Below are 18,382 nucleotides of genomic sequence, written 5' to 3'. Positions count from 1 at the left end.
TTAAGATAAAGTTGCCTCTCATTACAGAAATGTCCAACTAGCTTTAAGACAATTTTGCTTTTCTTTAGATTTAGCATTAAAAAAATATTCTAAATGAGTTATGCTAAAAACTTCTGACACTTGTGCACATATCTTAACCCTCTATGTCACAAAATAACCAGAAAATTTAAGGGCCACCCAAGTTTTTTTCCTCCAGAAATAGCTCGGATTCATAAATATATAATTACTGGCTGACATGCAAGGCCACTAGGCCACTAAATTTGGTACAAAAGAAAAAAACATGAATTTTCATCCTGTATAGACAAAATGAGGTATTAAAAATGTCACCCCAGATAATTCCAAAGAATTGTTAGTTCGTGTTACAATCAGTTATGAGTTTCAGGATCATGTCACATCAAGTCTTTAAAACTGACCTTCCCTGATTAACTTGATTCAACTCCAATTACTTGTTTTCCTACTTCTATCCAGAAGGATGTAGTCAGTCTGCAATTGATTCTTTCAGGGACCTTAGACCCCTCTGATGGGTACATCTTCTGACTTTCCCCACTAATGTTTAAACTTGAAGCTGCGAGGTTCTTTGCCATATGCCTTAAGTGCTTAGGACAGTGTGCTCTGCAAACACGAGACTCTCCGAAAACCATGTACCCATCTTCTGACCATACTTCCATCTCAACTTAGGTGAGCACACCACATTTTTAACATTTTAAGTAGTGTAATAAATTTAAAAAAAAGCAAACCTGAGTTGCTCCAGTGGTTTGGCATCAGTACACGAATGGCATTTCCAAACAGCATTCTATCTCAGGAAGTACCCTCAGGAAGAGGGGTTGAACTACCACATTTTTACTCTGACAGGAAGACAGGATATAAAGTAGGTTCAAATTTCCCCACACATGTTGAGAGTCACACAGGTACCCACTGAAAGCAATGATCTTACTAGAGAAGTCACTCAACATGGTGTCTGTCCTGCGAGATACCAAAGCTTCTGGGCCGGAAACAAAATATATGTGAGGGGAATCTGCCCCCAACCAAACCACCTTAATACAATTTATTCTACTTTCCATTCCATTTCAGATTTAGTTTTAATAAAGTAATGCAAATCATTTAAAGAAAAAACCTTTAATTTTAAATTCTGATCTAGGCATAAAATTCATTTTTGTATCACGGTTAAATTCAGTACAAACTATAAAAATGTTAACACTGGAGTTTCAACAGAAATCTAATAAGACCTCTTAGAAAAATTATTTAAAGAAACAACAGCAAGTCATTTACTGCTATGAGGTTAATACATAAAGAAAAACACATTCACACATCTTACTGAATTTATCAGTAAATAATTTTAGCCATAATACTTATCATAAAATTAAAAGTTTAAAAGTTGCGTGTGGCTCCATAGCAATTACAATTTGCAATAAAAATACTAAGCCAAATCTTTTTTTTCTAACAGGAACAATGCTAGCTTTAAAACGACTGAAGTTTGCACACCAATTGTGAACAGAGTAGGTGTATCATAACTTAGCTTAAATTAAAGTGGAAGATGGTAAAAACTAGATGCTTTTAACTTTGAATTGCACGAGGAAAATATCAGGGGGAAACAAAATTCAGAGCCATCCTTATTACTTTAAAAAATACTAGATTATTCTTATATTAAAAACATTAAATGAATCAAAGCCAGACAGTACTAAATTTTTACACAAACTTCTTTCGTATTTCAACGTTGTTTATTGAGGAGTGAATGAGACTACTGCCAGACATGCCAACGACACTTCACATTCAAGGGCTGGAAGCTGAAAAGCTTTCCAAACTGAGTCACTGCATAAGCCTTTTGGGGAAAAGAATCGAAAGTGACATAAAATAACATCTTCATGCTTGTTGTTTTTGTCTTCAGCTTTTTTTCAATTTTTGGATCTACTAGTTTGCTGGGTAAAAGGCTTCTTTCTACCGTACAGAGACTCACACTCCAATGAATAGAATTAACACTAGGTGTACAGCAACTTGTTTTAACACACATCTAACGCTGAGGAACTGATCTTAAAGCTGTTTTGTCTTAAATCTCCTTATATCTAGTGAGAAAACTTAATTTCCCTTTCACCTTCACATGGGTGGGTTATACCAATAGAAAAATACTCTTCAGTGCTACTGCAGGGCTCATGGGACTTCCTCAGTGGTGTGGGAGAAATCCACTTAAACACCATCCCGAAACCCAGGGCTTCTCTTCCTGCTGTTGTGGCTTTGCAGAAGAATGGCCCACACACAACTCTACCGTTCTCTTTTGCTCAAAAACAAAACAAAGAAACCTAAACAAAAGGGTAAACGTTTATTTGGAGTTAGTTTTCTGGTGGTGATAATTAAGGCCCTTCAGGCAGAGTTCAGGAGCTCCTGTATGGCTGCCTGCTGCTCGGGACTGAGCTGCGCTATGCATTCAGTCCACAGTCCTCCAGAAGTCTAGGGAAAGAACATCGTCACACATTTAGATTCGGCGAAAATGGTCACTGGGAAGTATTTCAATCATCAGCATTAGGTAGACTGAAATAATGCCAAAATACCTGAACATCATTGTAAAAGCAAGAAATCTTTTCATTTCTACAAAGTTTATTTCATTTACAGTAAGTTTTCTCATTTTTGCATTGATAAAGCTACACTTTAGGTGACATGTTCAAGTAATCTATACACATGAATTTAGGTAGGAAAAGTCATTGGTAGCTGACAGTTTTATTACTATTAAAATCTCATCTTTTTTTCTTCACAGATATGCAGAAAAACTTCTACATAATGAGTATGTGCTAGTCTCAGACTTAAGATACAAGTTTTAGTTTAAATAAATAATGAGAATATATGGGTAGATTATAATAAGTATAATCCATTTGAGGCTTGATGACAAGAGAATATAAACATGAAATTTCCTTAGCTAGTTGGATTTCTATTTCCTTCCTCTAATAGAGAAGAATATGAAAAAAAAAGCCAAAACCAAGTAATTTTTTAGTTCTTCTTCCCCAGTTTAACCAAACCAGCTTACCTGTACTTGGCGAACTACATTAGCCAGACGTTTGGCACAGGGATCTTCATGTTTAATTGCCTCATGCATTTCTCCTTCTGCAATTATACTGAATATTTTGGGCAGATTGGTATTGTTAGGGCCAAGAACGATTGGGTGATTACTGAAAAAAGAAAGAGAAGGTCTTTATACAATGATTATGCACTCACTAAAATCAACTGCCTTTTAAATTCAGTAGGAGGAAAACCAGCTAATTTTACTTATTAGCTTTTCAGTTTCTTCCCATGTAAATTTTATACATATATACATATATACCTATATATATATATATGTTAAAAAAAACCCAAGATATTACTAAGAACAGTTCCTTAACACAAATTTTATTTAGACACTGCAAAATGGTTTCTAAAATAAATCTGAAGTTCAAAAAGATAATACAGGCATTCTAAATGTAAGCCGGGAAATAAGCTGCAGTCAAGTTTAATGGAAAGAAACCTAACAGTGAATCTAATTAGAATTCCAGTCTTTTTCATTAAGAAAATTCCAGAGTAGTCACGTCCAAGGGAGATGATTAAACAGCGTGATGGAGGACTGGTCACTGCAGAGGCAGGTGCAGATAAGGGGTCTCCAGGACGGCTGCTACGTTCCTTAGTGATACTGTCCTCCCTGTGAAGTCTCCCAGTATTTGTATGAACGAGAACTTAGACAGGCATGAAGGAATATAGCCATTGGCCTGTTTCTACAAACTCCAGGAGATGAGTGGTTGTAGCCCTTGGATTTATTTATGAACTAAAAGGAATAATTAATAGTGCCAGAGCCCAGATCCAGTACCTAGGGGAACCTGGACTTAGAAAAACAGACCACCAATGAACACGCCTTTGACTTGATAGCTTCTATAACCTCCAAGGTGGTTGCAATTCTTAGCTATACTCACAGGCACAAAATAACACTATGAATGACAGAGGCCTGGGGCCAGATCCTGACTGCCCGTCTGGTGTATTTCCCTTATACCACTGATTTTTTAATCCAAAGAAAAACACTAGTATTTCAGAGGGTCAAATAATAGTACTAACAATGTGCTTTGACCCCATTCTACTAATGAATGGTATGTCAATTATACCTCAGTAAAGCTAGTGAGTGAATGGCTGAATGAATGAGTGGGGCGGGAGACAGAACAGAACCTTCCTTGAACATCACATTCTATAATGATCTGTTGAACTGAGTTCCATAAAGAATAACTCAAAATTAGATGTGCTTATACGGCACTCTTAACTGTGACACGGCTTCTTAACCTGATTTATAAAGGCAGCACTATTATAACCTATACACCTGGAAGCTGTGCACAGGAAGCACTGTGTTACGTGAAGGGAAGGAAATAAGGCCTACCTGTCCCGTTCCTCACCTTTCAATCAGGTCGCAAAGATAACTGAAAGTCTGAACAGCTTCTTCTTTATCCTCATGTAATGGAAGCCAAGACAGCCAATGTGGGAGGACTTCTTCAACGTTCACACAATCAGGCTTGAACTTCATAATTTTCCCTACTGCCGAGATGCAGTTCTCTGTAGCATTGATATTTTCTTTGGTCTTAGAATCAGCAGACTGAATAACTCTTACCAGTAGTGGGAGTGCTTCTAAAATAAGCATTTGAAAAAAAATCATTTAAAGTCTCACATTTTCATGCAAATGCCCATAAATATTTCTTATCTCTGGTCCAGGTATGAATTATAGCGAGGCAATGTTCAAGTGCAAGAAATGTTTGTTTTTGTGACCACAGAACCAGGCACGGGGAAAGGGGGGTTGCCCTGGCGTGCTCAGGAGCACCTGCACTCCACTAATCTCTCGGCCCAGGACGTAGCAGCCTCCGGATTCACACCCCTGATCACCTCGGTGTACCGCAGCTTCTGAAAGCCGCCCAGCTATACTCCCGTGCTGAACATACAGGGATGCCAGCATGTTTTAAGAGTATGCCCTCCAAGCCCCAAGTGGACTGTACCCTGGGACTGAGGTGAGGAGGCTGTGGTCCCACTCAGATTTCACTTCCATTTCTACGAGCATGAGGGCGGTAAACTCCTAAGTGCTACAGTAAGGTGTTTGAAAAAGGAAAAGAGAATGAAGCAGTGTATGCTTGCCGGGGCGGGCGGTGTGCGGGGGGAAAGCAAGGCAGGAATAACAGGGATGCCTGGGATGAGACGCACATAACGTAACAAACAAAAGTACCTGTACAAAAAGGACGATAGTTGTCTCCGCCGTACTGTGCCATGACCCCCAGGCCATACGCAGCTGCTTGCCTGACTTCTGGGCTGCCGTCACAGGTGTACTGGAGCATTGGCCTTATGAAATATTCTGCATATTTAAATGAGGCTGGGCTACAGTGTTCTATGACATCATCAAAGATGCACAAGCCCCACTGTCTATCTGGCCACGGTCTATGCAGACACTACAAAAGAGATACTCTTTTAAGCTTTGACTATTCAGATGAATGTGGTGCTGGAGTTTTTACGGCCAGCCACTTTGACAGACATTACTGTGGCAAATGTTGTCTGACCTATTGTTTCAACAAACCAGAAGACAAGTCACTGTGTATTAGTTAATAAAAGACATGAACTAATGGAACAACAACAACAAAAGATTGTAAAGAAACACTTATTTACTATAGGCTGTCATCTTACATGCATATTCCTGATATAGGTAATGAAAAACAACATAGTAACAATCAGTTCTTGTGAATAACAGCCCTCAAAGTACTACACAGATTTAATAAGGTATAGGTTTAAAAGACTTGGGTGATTTGTTACAGAATTCCACAACCTGACATTACCCAGTATCAGGAATAACTGACAGCAGCAGCTATGTATATACATTTACTTTACAAAAAAGATAATGGCAATGCTATATTTAAAAAACACAGCAATAGTAAAAGCTGCAAAGATTTAACTTTATAGTACTGATTCAACAGGATGTCATATGTGCCTAAATCATTTAAAAGATACTGCAGTACTAAATATCATAAAACACAAAACTGAAAGCCAAAAAGAACCATAAATATCTGATGACTGCTTATAATTTATAATACATTTTAAAAATTGAATATATAAGGCTCTCATCCAGAATCTATGATTGCTGGTGGTACACAGTAAGGATGAAAACGGAATTTTCTAGTGTCTACTGAAAAACAAAAACAAAAACCTGCAACCATTTTGTTTCCATTTGTTAATTTAGCAGGGTATAGATAATCTGAAATTAAAAAAATCAGTTCTATGCCTTCAGACTGTATTATAAATTAGTTGAACTATGGAAAACCTAATTAGTAAACTTCGAGCATATACTGAAGGAGAAAATATCCAGGGCAATGCAATAAACTTGGTAAATTAAAAAGGTACAGTGGAAACCATGATTTCTACAATCCATTCTGACTTGAAAGTGTAAGTTTTCAAATGCGTAAGGAAAGATTTCCAGGTCAACTATCTAAAATAATTGTCAAAAAGAGGTAACACTTACAATTAGGTTGACAATTAACGGAAGCAGCTGTTCAAACCATGGTAACACTTTTTCCTTGTAGCTACTGAATATTGAGTGTAAAATGTCTGACACTTTGGTCAGAATATAAACATCATTATCATCCTAAAAAAAACAAACACATACAAACCCGTATGTATTTAAAAAGTATCCCTGCTATTATTAACAGTAACATTTATTATAACAAACATAAGAAAAGTACAAAATTAAATTTCTCTTCACTTTCTTAAGGGCATAGCAAGAGTCAAGAGACTGAGGTTACCCCAGTGATGTCTCTTGTCTGGCTATGGAAAGAAAGGAAGGAGTGTGGTAAGTATTGCACTTATTGCAAATACTTTTCTTGGAATATATTTAAAATATACAGTTGAAAAATTAACCCAAATCTCAAAGATCTGAAACAAAAGTGATTTTACTTTACTATTTTTTTGTTTTCTGCAAGAATGTTTCCGGTTTTGGAGCAGGATGGTGGGGAGATGCGGGGTCAGTTATTTACATCCCTGGGAACAACGTGTGTGTCGGCGTGTGAGCACCCTGCAGAGGACTGGGATGACTTGCACATGTCAGCACCAGTCCACCAGATGGCCCCATGACAGACCCTAAACACACAGCTGAAATATGTTTGATGGCATCAAGTGGTTTGATGGTGAGAGAACTGAGTAACAATGTGAAGAATTATGTCAACCACTGCATGCGTATTATTTATGGGGAAATTTGCACAATTCTGTGGTCCAGTGGAAAGACAGCTGGCGTTATAGAAAGATCTGGCCTTAAGCATGAGATTGTCAACAGTGTGGCTGTAGAAGTCATTCAACATCTGAGTTTGAGTTCACTCATCTTTAAAATGGTGAAAGCACCACCAAATATACAAGATTGTTGTGAGAGTGTAGAAGAAAACACGAGGTGAACTCCAAAGTGCTTTCATATGTGAGGTCATTGCAACAAAATGCACACAAAGCATCCAAAACACAAATCAGCTGATTTCAAATTACTTATTCTCTAGATTAATAAACGAAATACATGTCAGATTTTTCTACTAAAGATTAATAAGAAGTACATCTTATGAGAAGTCAGATGAATCAGAAACTTAAGCAGTATCTTCCAGATGCAAATGGTCGTGTAAATTAAGTTCTAAATGGAATAATTTACCTCATCTTGTAGTGATTCTTCCACCTGTTCATCATAGTCTTCATCTTGTCTTTTAACTAAAACACACCCAAATAAATGTCTTTAAATGGTCGCCAAAATGGTCAAGGATTACATTCAGAAATAAAAGCATGGAAAACTTACCTTGCCGCAATTCTTGATTTTTAAAATGTTCTTCAAGTTTAGCTTTCAATATACCTCCCAACTCTTCAAAGTGTTCATTATTAAGGCATCCATCTCCCATGACTTCAATGCACTAAAATGAGGTTGAGGAAAGCAAGCAACTCATAAGATTTAAGTGTTTTTGGAGTCAAAAGTTAAACTCCATTAAGAATCAGATGGAGGGACTTCCCTGGTGGCACAGTGGTTAAGAACCACCTGCCAATACAGGGGACCGGGTTCGAGCCCTGGTCCAGGAAGATCCCACATGCCGTGGAGTAACTAAGCCCGTGCACCACAACTACTGAGCCTGCGCTCTAGAGCCCACAAGCCACAGCTACTGAAGCCCGTGCGCCTAGAGCACGTGCTCCGCAACAAGAGAAGCCACCGCAATGAGAAGCCCGTGCACCGCAACGAAGAGTAGCCCCCACTTGCCGCAACTAGAGAAAGCCTGTGCGCAGCAACAATGACCCAAAGCAGCCAAAAAAAGAAAAAAAAAAAAAAAAAATCAGACGGAGGTGTGAGAAAAATTAACATAACTCAGTACCCTGGAAGATTAATGATTAAATGAGTAAATCCACTTGGTTTGTATTTGCTACAATGCCAGTATTTTAAAGAGAAAAAATTTTAAAATATTTTTCCTTTAAACATGTCCTGAGCATGTCTTAAGTGCCAGGAATTATGGTGGATGCTGCGGATTCAAAGATGGAAAAGACCAGCTTCTAAGGAGCTCAGTTACTACATGCATACTCTGTACAAAGATGGTGCTGGAGAAAGGCTATGCTTGCATTACAGGCGGAGGAAATGATACAGGCAAAGACATGGAAGCATGCGGTCTTTGGAAAAATAAAATTTGAACTTCAGGAGTGTAAATGGGGACAAATAAAGAATTTTTAAACCAAACTGTGGAGCAAGCTATGGAGCTGTGAGCAATGGAAATGACCAAGAATATGGGAAGGAGAGTGACTCAAAGAGCAAGTTAATGCTTGAGGAAAGGCAAATGAACTATGAGGAAAAGAAGGAATGGCTTCTGGAATAGACCAGGTGAGGCTATTTCAATAGCAAAAAGAAGAGATACGGCAAAAAACAGAAGGGAATTTAGGGGAGAGAGAACAGGACAAAAACTAGACATGGCTTGGATGATGACAGCCAAGTTTCTGTAGTTGGATTAACAGGTAATGATGATGGAAACTAATGAAGACCAGAATACAAGAGCTACTCTTGAAAGAAAAACAAAAAGAGTGAAAGCACCAAAATATTAAACATTTTTTTTTTTTTGGTGGTACGCGGGCCTCTCACTGTTGTGGCCTCTCCCGTTGCGGAGCACAGGCTCCGGACGCGCAGGCTCAGCGGCCATGGCTCACGGGCCCAGCCGCTCCGCGGCACGTGGGATCCTCCCGGACCAGGGCACGAACCCGCGTCCCCTGCATCGGCAGGCGGACTCTCAACCACTGCGCCACCAGGGAAGCCCCAATATTAAACATTTTTGATAGAAAAAGAAAATTTTCTGTTACAGCATAAAAAAAAATCCCATTTATTTAGCAAGACTAATAAATGAACACACAATCTTATACATATTTCTGAAGAGAAAAATACTTACCTTTGCAAAAGAGTGCATTATTTCTGAGAGGACATCTGAATCTGGTTCTGTGCCGATGGCCTTGATCAGAGCATCACACATAAAATGCCACATCTGTGTGAGGTACTCAGGACCACGGACTCTCGCACAGTCCAGGAGAAGAGGCATGGATTCTGCCGCTGCCACTCGGACACGTGTTATCGTTAAGGAAACGTACCCACTGCCCTTAGGTTACAGTTAGTGTAGTCACCACCCTGAAGATCATGGAGCGCTAGGCAACTTCTGTTTATCCAAGACCACTCTCCAAGAGCTTGTGTTAAATATAACCTGGGTATAAAAACAGAAGTCCCCCTGTCCCCAAGACACACCTCCTGTCTTTTCCGTCACCTACAACAGAACAGGAATGAAGGCTCAAATGTAACCCCTAAACGTAAAAATGACTGAGGGAGGACCTGGGACTCTCACAGTATGTCTCAGAATGTACCTATCCCCACATTTGAGGTAATGCATGTTTCTAACAAATGCAACTGAAGCAATGACTTTACTAAAGAAAACTACTGAGGATCTCTTCCTGAATCAGCCTCTTCAATTTTCGATAAAGATGAGGTACCTCTCCCTATCTAACACAATTTCTAAAATAAGGTCTTGGGACTTCCTCTTAAAAATACTTCTGTTCTGTCTTCAGGCATTATGGGAAGTCTGCTGGGCAAAAGCCACCTTCTGTAAAGGATGCCGCTGCAGGATACTGCATGAAGAACTACAACCAAGTGGCTCTGGAGCCAGACAGATCTGGGTTTGGGTCCAGGCTCTACCATTCCATTGGGCTGTCATTTTTTTTTAACCCATTTACGAAAGTGTGTGTGCGTGCACGAAATGGCATAAAAACCTACCTATATATGTTAATTACAACTACAATTACATTGAGGAGGAAAACTGTTTCACACAGATTTACTATGAGACATTTCTCTCCAGAGGTATTATCCACATTTGAAACGAGCTATATAGAAAGTTAAGTACTATAAGATGGTCTCTAACGTGTTAAAAGGTCTTGCTTAACATCACCAAAAGGTATTTGGGAAAAGCAGCAATTATACACAACCAAAAACATTTGCTAATAAAATAACAAACCTTAAAGCTCTTCAGTGCTCCACAGAGAACTGTCAACTAGAGGATAGCTGACATTTTCTTTTTCATGTTTTTGGCACAAGTGAAACAAAGGCACTTGCAAGGAACCAAGTTTATAACCTGAAACCACTGTCAGTGCAAACAGAATACTGGTGATGTATGCTTACTTCAGTTAGCACAAAGTCTAATACTTCAACAGCCTACAATTTAAGTCAGTCTAGAAATGCCTTCTGTTCAAGTTATAGGATATCATCATGGAAATAAAATTTCAGTAGAGGCACCATGAGTTTCACAACCTGTTCCGTGTACTCCACAAAGCCTTCTTTTAATTCCTTAGCATAGCAAACCTGAAACCAAAGTATTTGAAGAGAAAACAGGACCCATGTTAATTCTGATGTATTAATATTTATTAACAAACTGCAAAACCATGAGGACCACAGAATGTTATATCCTAACTAGAGCTAACTACATTCAGAGCTGTATGCAGGACTGTGAAATTAGTCTTTTAACTAAAGGGAATTGTAAGATGGGAAAGGACCATGAAGCGACTGAAGTATGTACTGTCATTCGAAGGGGGGAATACTTCATATCTTATCTTGTGGGGGGGAGAATTTAGCAAATGTTTCAGCACTCTGAAAATACTTCAAACAAAAGAGGCCACTTAATTAAGGCAACCTAAAATTAAAAAAAACTGAAAATGTAATCACAGCACATCACTTCTGTAAATCTGCAGCAAACAGGCCTATGCTATTCTGAATTTTAAAAGCATCATTTCAACAGTGAAACAGAAAAAATTGTTCTTAAAATAATTGTTTCTTTATTCTCTTTCACTACATGAAAAGAGCTGGTAATTTTGTAGAAGATGTTACATTTACATTTGTTCTCAAGTTGAGCGATACTACAGAAAATCCAAATTGTTTATAAATTATAGGTAATTAAGTACTGACAAGGATAAGTTCAAGAAATATGTTTAAATGAATTAGAAAACACAATACTTTACTAATACAAAATAAAATTTAAGCCATTAACTTTTATTTAGGCTTACTTAGCTGCTAGATTTGTAATACACCATAATCTCTTTTTAAAATACTTTTTTATTGAAGTTTAGTTGATTTACAATGTTACCAAAATCTCTTAACTCTATTTGTAAAAAAACAAAAACAAAAACTCTCGCTGTCTACAACACATGCTCGTGAAGGTTTAAAAAAGGAAACCCAAAGAGAACATACATAGACCCCATAATACCACAAGAAATAATCACCGTAAACATTTTGATTTTCCTACCATGTCTATTTTTTAAATACAATGAAATCATACCAACTTCATCTTTAATACTGTGAGCAGATTTCTGTTCATTCAAAAATATTCCTTAGCCACTTACTATACACTAAACACAAAACAGGCAAAAATCCTTCCCCCTCAGGTAGCTTTGTAATGGCTGTGTAATACTCCAAGGCACAGTAATTACTGGTCATCTTCCTAACAATAGTTATTTGGGCTATTCATTTTTGTTGTTGTTGTTGTTGTTAAAAACAGCACTGGTAATGAAAGGTTTTATCCACATTTCTTTAGGATGGAAATCCATAAGTGGAAATGTTGGGTCTAAAGGTTTCTATATTTTATTTATTAAAGAATACATTCCTGGCCCTTCAAAATAACTTCTTCAGCATCCGTGAAAAGCACTCCTATGAAATACATACATATAATATACCTAAGTATATATATAATGAAATATATACATATACATTATATGTATTCATTATGAGAAATTGTAAAACAAAGTTCAGTAAACATTATAATTACCAGCATCTGACAAGCAGTTGACTTTTCTTCCAGTCCTGCAGTTTTAATACCAAAACTTTGCTGATCTCCAAGGTTCACAAATTCCCAACCATCATCATCACTCATGTTCTCCATGTCTTGGGCTATTAACAAAGAAGCAAGCAAATTCATGTTAAAAAATGATAACAAAGAGAAATTCTACAACTGCCATGTCCTCATGAAAACACCTACTATCTAAAAGGGCTACTTCAGGCTTAATTGAAGCTGTCTTCATTAAAGGTCCCATAACCACTGGAAGGTACTGCTGAAATTCTTTTCCAAGGATTTTGCACATTCTGGCCCATGCTGAGATCATGTAAGAGATCTGGGGAGAAAAATTTAAAATTAAATTAAAACTGATTTTTAATAAAAAATGGATAAATAAGACATAAAGAAAGCCCCTTCCCCGTTTCATGGAAACGGTGTTTTTACATTCATGGCTCTTTAAGCAATAAGTGCATTTTCTAAGGTCACATACTTAAAATGTTCAGAAACCATGGAAAATCACTGTGAACTTCTACACTAGGATACAGACAACAGCTGAGGCAAAAGAGCCCAGGACCCTGTCTTATCTTTTCCTATTTTCAAGAAACTACATATTTCAAAATATATAGTTTCCTCTAACAGCGTCTGAATCATTTAACAAAGCCCACTTAAACATATCAACCCCTAAGCACTAATTTTCTTGAAGGCAGGAACTTACCTGACTTTGCCTACTGCCTAAAGTTCCATTCATTAAACACTAAATATCCCTTTCTCCTAGCTGTTTAAGTTTTCTGTGTAAGGGGTTGTCCACATTTAAGACACCTCTTCTACTACTACTGTGTTTACAAAGACTTAATCTACCTACAGAGAATCTGGTTCTAATTCATCCCCATGGACCCAAAAGTGATTTTTACCCTCCAGCATCCATCTATATATTTGTCTATTTCACATGCCTGCATGTGCAAACGCACTCCCCACTCCTAATTTAGAAAACAAAACAAAACAAATTTTTAAGTGTTTGGAAAAAGCATTTTTAAGTATGGAAAACTATTACAGAGTGGCTGTGTAAAGTTAAAGTTTAAGCCAACGATGACTGATTGAATGCTCATGGTACAGTAAGCACTGTGACTACCATTAAGATCGTGACAGACATTCACGACGTTCTTACTACAGGGTCCTCAGTACCCACCACTGAGACTGGTACCAGCCGTGAACTACACGCAGAAGTTAGCCAGGCTGAGTGGGGAGGGTTCTTTCTAAGCTCAACGAGGGCTTGTTCACAGGCAGAGAAAAGAGGATGACATGCTCTAAAACTGCTGGGTTTCTGTATTTCTTTTGCTTTTGACAGGGGAGGGAAGTCATCTGGCATGCAAAGGGCCAGGAGACATCCACATGGTGATGTCTACTAAGGGGCCGGACAAATGAACCCTGAATTGAGCGACAGACCTGAAGTCACAACCATATGAAGGAAAACGGAAGCCGTGCCTATGGATGACACTGCTCAAGGAGAGTGAAGAGATAAGAGAGCCTGGCACGACAGAACCCCAACGGAACCAAAAACTAGTCAGAAGAGGAGCAGCCTGGAATGGACCGAGGAAAAAATGGTGTGCCAAGTAGAAGGAAAACCAGTGAAGAATGTCTCTGAAACCACGGGTTGATATTATCGCAAAAAACCTATTACTCGATTTCTTTTTTTAATACATTTAACCCTGAGCTATCGACCAAAAGGATGCAAGCGCATGTGAGGGCTGCTTTACCTGAGGGTCATCATCTTCCATATCATTGAAGTCTGTCTGCGTCTTCAATAACAGCTGCATCACATCTGATGCATCTTGCATGAACTGGAAGGAAATATTTGGGGAAAAAAGACACTAATGTTACTCATGTATATCGCATCAGAGAGGCACTACTGCTACCCAATTTTTGTTTCTTGTGTAATAATAAAACTTCCCCCCCAAATCTATTACATTTCCCACATGGGTTATAACCCCTCAGATAAAAGTACTATATAGAAAAATGTTCATCTATATTGCAATGGACTTAGTGCTTTTTCTAGAAAAATACATTTTCCAGTGAAGGTCAAAATGAATTGCAGTATAAAGACAGTTCTAGTGGCATCAAGTTTTGGTCCATGGCTTATGTATTTCCAGCAATAAAAAGAGAATCCAAATCCAGAAAGACAATTTTGGGTTGCTCCATAGAACTATATGATTTTCATTTAACTCTCTGCGTAGTTCTGGCAATCTCCATTCTATAAACTGTTTCAAAAATAGTTTGAAAGCCAAAATGCAGAGAACAGAACATAAAAATGTTTTATTGGTTAGTTTCTCAGTGTCTCACAGAAAACAGTTTATAAGATAATAATGCTGGTTTTGGAGGAAATCAGACAGAAAGGTTCTATATTGAAAGCTCTGAGAATCAGAACCTGAGGGGCTGATGACAGAGGAGCTTGTTCTGAATCAGCTTTGACAGGTCTGAGACGTCAGCCAGGAAGAAAAACACACTGGCCCATCGTCCTTGTTAATTATTTTCTGAAGAATTATATGCATATAAATTTCTCTAGGGACACTCAATGCTTTTTGGATTAACAGAAAAGCAACTGGAATGTTCCCAAGCACATGTTCAAGTGGGTGAAACTAAACATATGGGTCTTGAATTCCACAGGCCTCCATGGAGACAGACTGTACCCATAAGAGAAGGTTTCATGAGCATAACTGAGTTAATAAGAAACCTTAATATTAGCGATGAAAAAATGGAGGCAACAATTTATTTATACATAAAATTAAAGGTAATATGAGAGTAAGATGATGGAAAAAAACAAGTATCCAGAAAACCATTTATCAGAAGGAAAAAACCCTCTGGTACCCTCAATGCCTCCGTAGCCAAATTCAAACAAAAAATTTGACGTACTACATTACAAATCACGTACTTTTTCCTTCCCAACAGCCAGACCAATGAGGCTGATGCATTCAATAGTTTTTCCTCTGAGAAGTCTGAGTTCCTTTTGAACTGCATTCTCAACGATGTGCTTCAGTGATGGCATAAATAAGTCATAGTAAGGGACAAATTTTTCTTCTGCAGTATCTGCAACTGATGCAATAGACGTCACAACTTGTTCCAAAACTAACTTGGTGCCTTTCTGAATCAACTAGAAGGAAGACACGCAACAAGCACACAAATGAGAACATGGAAGAAACACTCCCTGAAAGTTCCCGAGGGCTTTTCTGAAACCACACGCTGAGCCCACCCTCTGGCAGCCACACTGGAGGTTGTAGGTCTTACAGCAAATGTAAGAACGGCGCTGAACTCCTTATATTTATGTGTGATGTTCTCTCCTTAACACAGTGCTCCTGGACTGCTCCAGATGCTCCTCACGCCGCTTGTCAACCACAGCCGCTCTCGGCAGATCTCTTTCTCCTTGGACCACAAGCCCCAACACACCTTTTAAAGGTCAGCTTACTCCGTTCTTTTGTATCTCAGCATCTGCTCTGTGTGTAACGTCATGACTGGCCTCTGGTCTCACTGGAATGTCTTTCTTCCTTGGCTACTCCCTCTTTGCATTGCTCTTGCTCACATACTTTACCCTCCTCCCCAGCCCATCTTAGCAACTCCCTCCTTCAGTCTGTATCTCACATATTGGACCCATGAGGGGAGGGGGGATTATACAGAGGCACCCTTCGCACTTCGGCCCTTTACCCAAATCTACTAGTAATGTCACGTCTGATCCATCAATTCCTGATTTAACTAACCTCACCGATCTGCCTTCGACTTGTCTACCTCTGTCTGTTTTCAGATACACGCGTTCCTATATCATGTTCTTAGTTTGCCGTCACTGGACACTGAGCACCCATCCTTTGCTTTAAACTCCCTTCTTTGCCTTCTGAGACATTGTTTCCTCTCTTCCTCCCTGTTCTCCTTTAGACCAGTGCTAGGCACAGTGTGGTTTACCAACTGTTACCAGTTCATCATGAACTAAAGCATAGAAACTGAGTATTAATATAGCAATTTGACAGTAACTTTATGTCTGCTGAATACAATAGTTAAACGGCTTTTATTTTGCATGTCCTTTTCATTCATTTCACTTTAGAGTAGAAGTTTATTTTCATTATATTTGACAACAAACTGGGCTTCAATCTTTGCCTTTCTTACCTGAATCTTCTCTCTCTCATGATGCTACACTGACATCATTCACTTGTTTTTAGGTTGCCTCTTACTTAAGCTGAAACTATAAACTGTCTTCTATTTGGATGGCCAGGCCTTATTTTAAGAATTCAACATATTTAAAACAAAAAGGACATTCTTTTTTACATGTTCTCTATTTCTCTCACCCAGGTTAGGAGAGTGGTCAACACTTTTTGCTTCTTTCTCTTTCATCTTTTTAAATTCAAACTGGCAGAAACTGCTAATGCTTCTTGAGAAGCATCTTTCAGAATCACTCTTCCTTCCAATTTCCACTATTACCATCCAAACTCGCTGAACAATAATCGTATGATGGTCTTGCCTTAAATCTTCCCCATTTATGTTTATGCCTCATGTTGCTACTGTGCTAATTTCCTATAATCACGTTTTCATGGTTTCTTGCAGCAATTAATTTATGTAATTCCAAATTTACATAAATAATTTACAGAGTTCAAAGATAACTCTGGCTTGTTTTCCAGGCAATTCACATGCTGCTTTTACCTAACCTTTAGTCCATATCTTTCCCAAGTCTAATATTGAGCGGCCCATTCTCTGGTCAAGCCTGAATTATACTACCTAGAACAGCCTGGAATGTCTTCCTCCTAACTTTCTATTCTTTATGGCCATTCTGAAAAGTCCCTCTTTCTCCAGGTCTCACCTATCAAATTAAATTAATCTTTATAAATAGGGAGCTTAAAGATCTCGAAACTTACCTCTTGAAGTTTAAGGACCATGATGGAATGCAGATGTTTCACCAAATTATCTAAATATGGAATAAGTAGTGACTTGGGACAGTCTTCAGTGAAGTTAATGAGAGCGGCGGCGGCATGGGCCTGCACACGCTGATTGCCCTGGTCTTCCATGGTCTGCAGCAGAGCTGCAATCACCTGTGAAATGAAGTCACACACACAGACATTTTCAAACGCCATCCCTCTTCTTAGAGTTTGAGTGTCTGCAGACTCATTACTTACCTTCTCATGGAATTTCTTTTGGAAACCAGGTGCAAAATCTGTAGCCATCTGTCCCACGGCATTACAGGCTGCATACCTCACTCTGGGATGCTGGAATAGGTGCCTTTGTATTAGTAAAGGCAATAGGGTCCCATGTGAAACTAAGGCAATAATTATGAATCAAATATTTACTGGTACTTACAGGATCTTGAAGAAAAAGCAAAACAAAGTTTACTATCTCATTTAGAATTCCTTCCATTTGCTGGTGGCATCCTTCCCCAATGGCAGATAAGGCCATTAATCCTGCATGCCGATACTTCCAGTCAGCTACAGAACAGAATTACACAGGAAGGAACAGCAATTAGATACTACAAACGTGTCATTCTGGTAGTCAGAAGTATAAGGAAGTTCTCCTTATTTGGAAAAGAGTAACAAAATACTTTTATACATGTTTATTAACCAGAAAAATAGAAAAAGTGACTGACTGGATTACTTCATTGTCACAGTGGTTATGTCACACAAGCACTTCTACTCTGAAAGTTAAAAGGCAATATGGTGGTAGAGGGAGGAATAAATTGGGAGATTGGGATTGACACTACTATATATGAAATAGATAACCAATGAGAACTTACTGTATATGTATAGCACAGGGAACTCTGCTCAACACTCTGTAATGACCTATATGGCAAAAGAATCTAAAAAAAGGTAGATATATGTATATGTATAACTGATTCACTTTGCTGTACACCTGAAACTAACACAACATCGTAAATCAACTATACTCCAATAAAAAAAAATGCTCTCACCATATTATAAAGGGGAGCAAATGTTCAGATCAAAAGAACAAAAACAAAAAACCCAAAACAAAAGCACCCTGGGATCCTCAGTGTAAAAGGATCATGAGAATGAAAGTTTGAGAACTGCTGGTATAAG

The 18,382-nt window shown here is 38.4% G+C and overlaps 1 protein-coding gene across 1 annotated transcript in view; it reads right to left on the bottom strand.

Moving 5' to 3' along the window:
- Window positions 1-2,295: 2,295 nt before the first annotated feature.
- Window positions 2,296-18,382, bottom strand: part of IPO5 (importin 5) — a 39,546-nt gene continuing 23,459 nt past the window's right edge. Inside the window, exons 11-26 of the mRNA XM_081214430.1 lie at window positions 17,652-17,776; window positions 17,471-17,560; window positions 17,213-17,386; window positions 15,250-15,468; window positions 14,078-14,161; window positions 12,528-12,660; window positions 12,318-12,439; window positions 10,765-10,861; window positions 9,411-9,583; window positions 7,796-7,907; window positions 7,655-7,710; window positions 6,491-6,613; window positions 5,210-5,429; window positions 4,395-4,623; window positions 3,014-3,155; window positions 2,296-2,442 (exon numbers count right to left, since the gene is read on the bottom strand). Of these exons, the coding sequence (XP_081070556.1) occupies window positions 2,356-2,442; window positions 3,014-3,155; window positions 4,395-4,623; window positions 5,210-5,429; window positions 6,491-6,613; window positions 7,655-7,710; window positions 7,796-7,907; window positions 9,411-9,583; window positions 10,765-10,861; window positions 12,318-12,439; window positions 12,528-12,660; window positions 14,078-14,161; window positions 15,250-15,468; window positions 17,213-17,386; window positions 17,471-17,560; window positions 17,652-17,776 (2,186 nt within the window). The 3' untranslated portion in view covers window positions 2,296-2,355. The remainder of the gene's footprint in view (window positions 2,443-3,013; window positions 3,156-4,394; window positions 4,624-5,209; window positions 5,430-6,490; window positions 6,614-7,654; window positions 7,711-7,795; window positions 7,908-9,410; window positions 9,584-10,764; window positions 10,862-12,317; window positions 12,440-12,527; window positions 12,661-14,077; window positions 14,162-15,249; window positions 15,469-17,212; window positions 17,387-17,470; window positions 17,561-17,651; window positions 17,777-18,382) is intronic.

This window comes from Mesoplodon bidens, assembly GCF_964165515.1.
Source record: "Mesoplodon bidens genome assembly, chromosome: 17".
Lineage (NCBI taxonomy): Eukaryota > Metazoa > Chordata > Mammalia > Artiodactyla > Ziphiidae > Mesoplodon > Mesoplodon bidens.
Note: the sequence above shows the minus strand (reverse complement) of the source record. Positions and strands in the feature narration are given on the sequence as shown.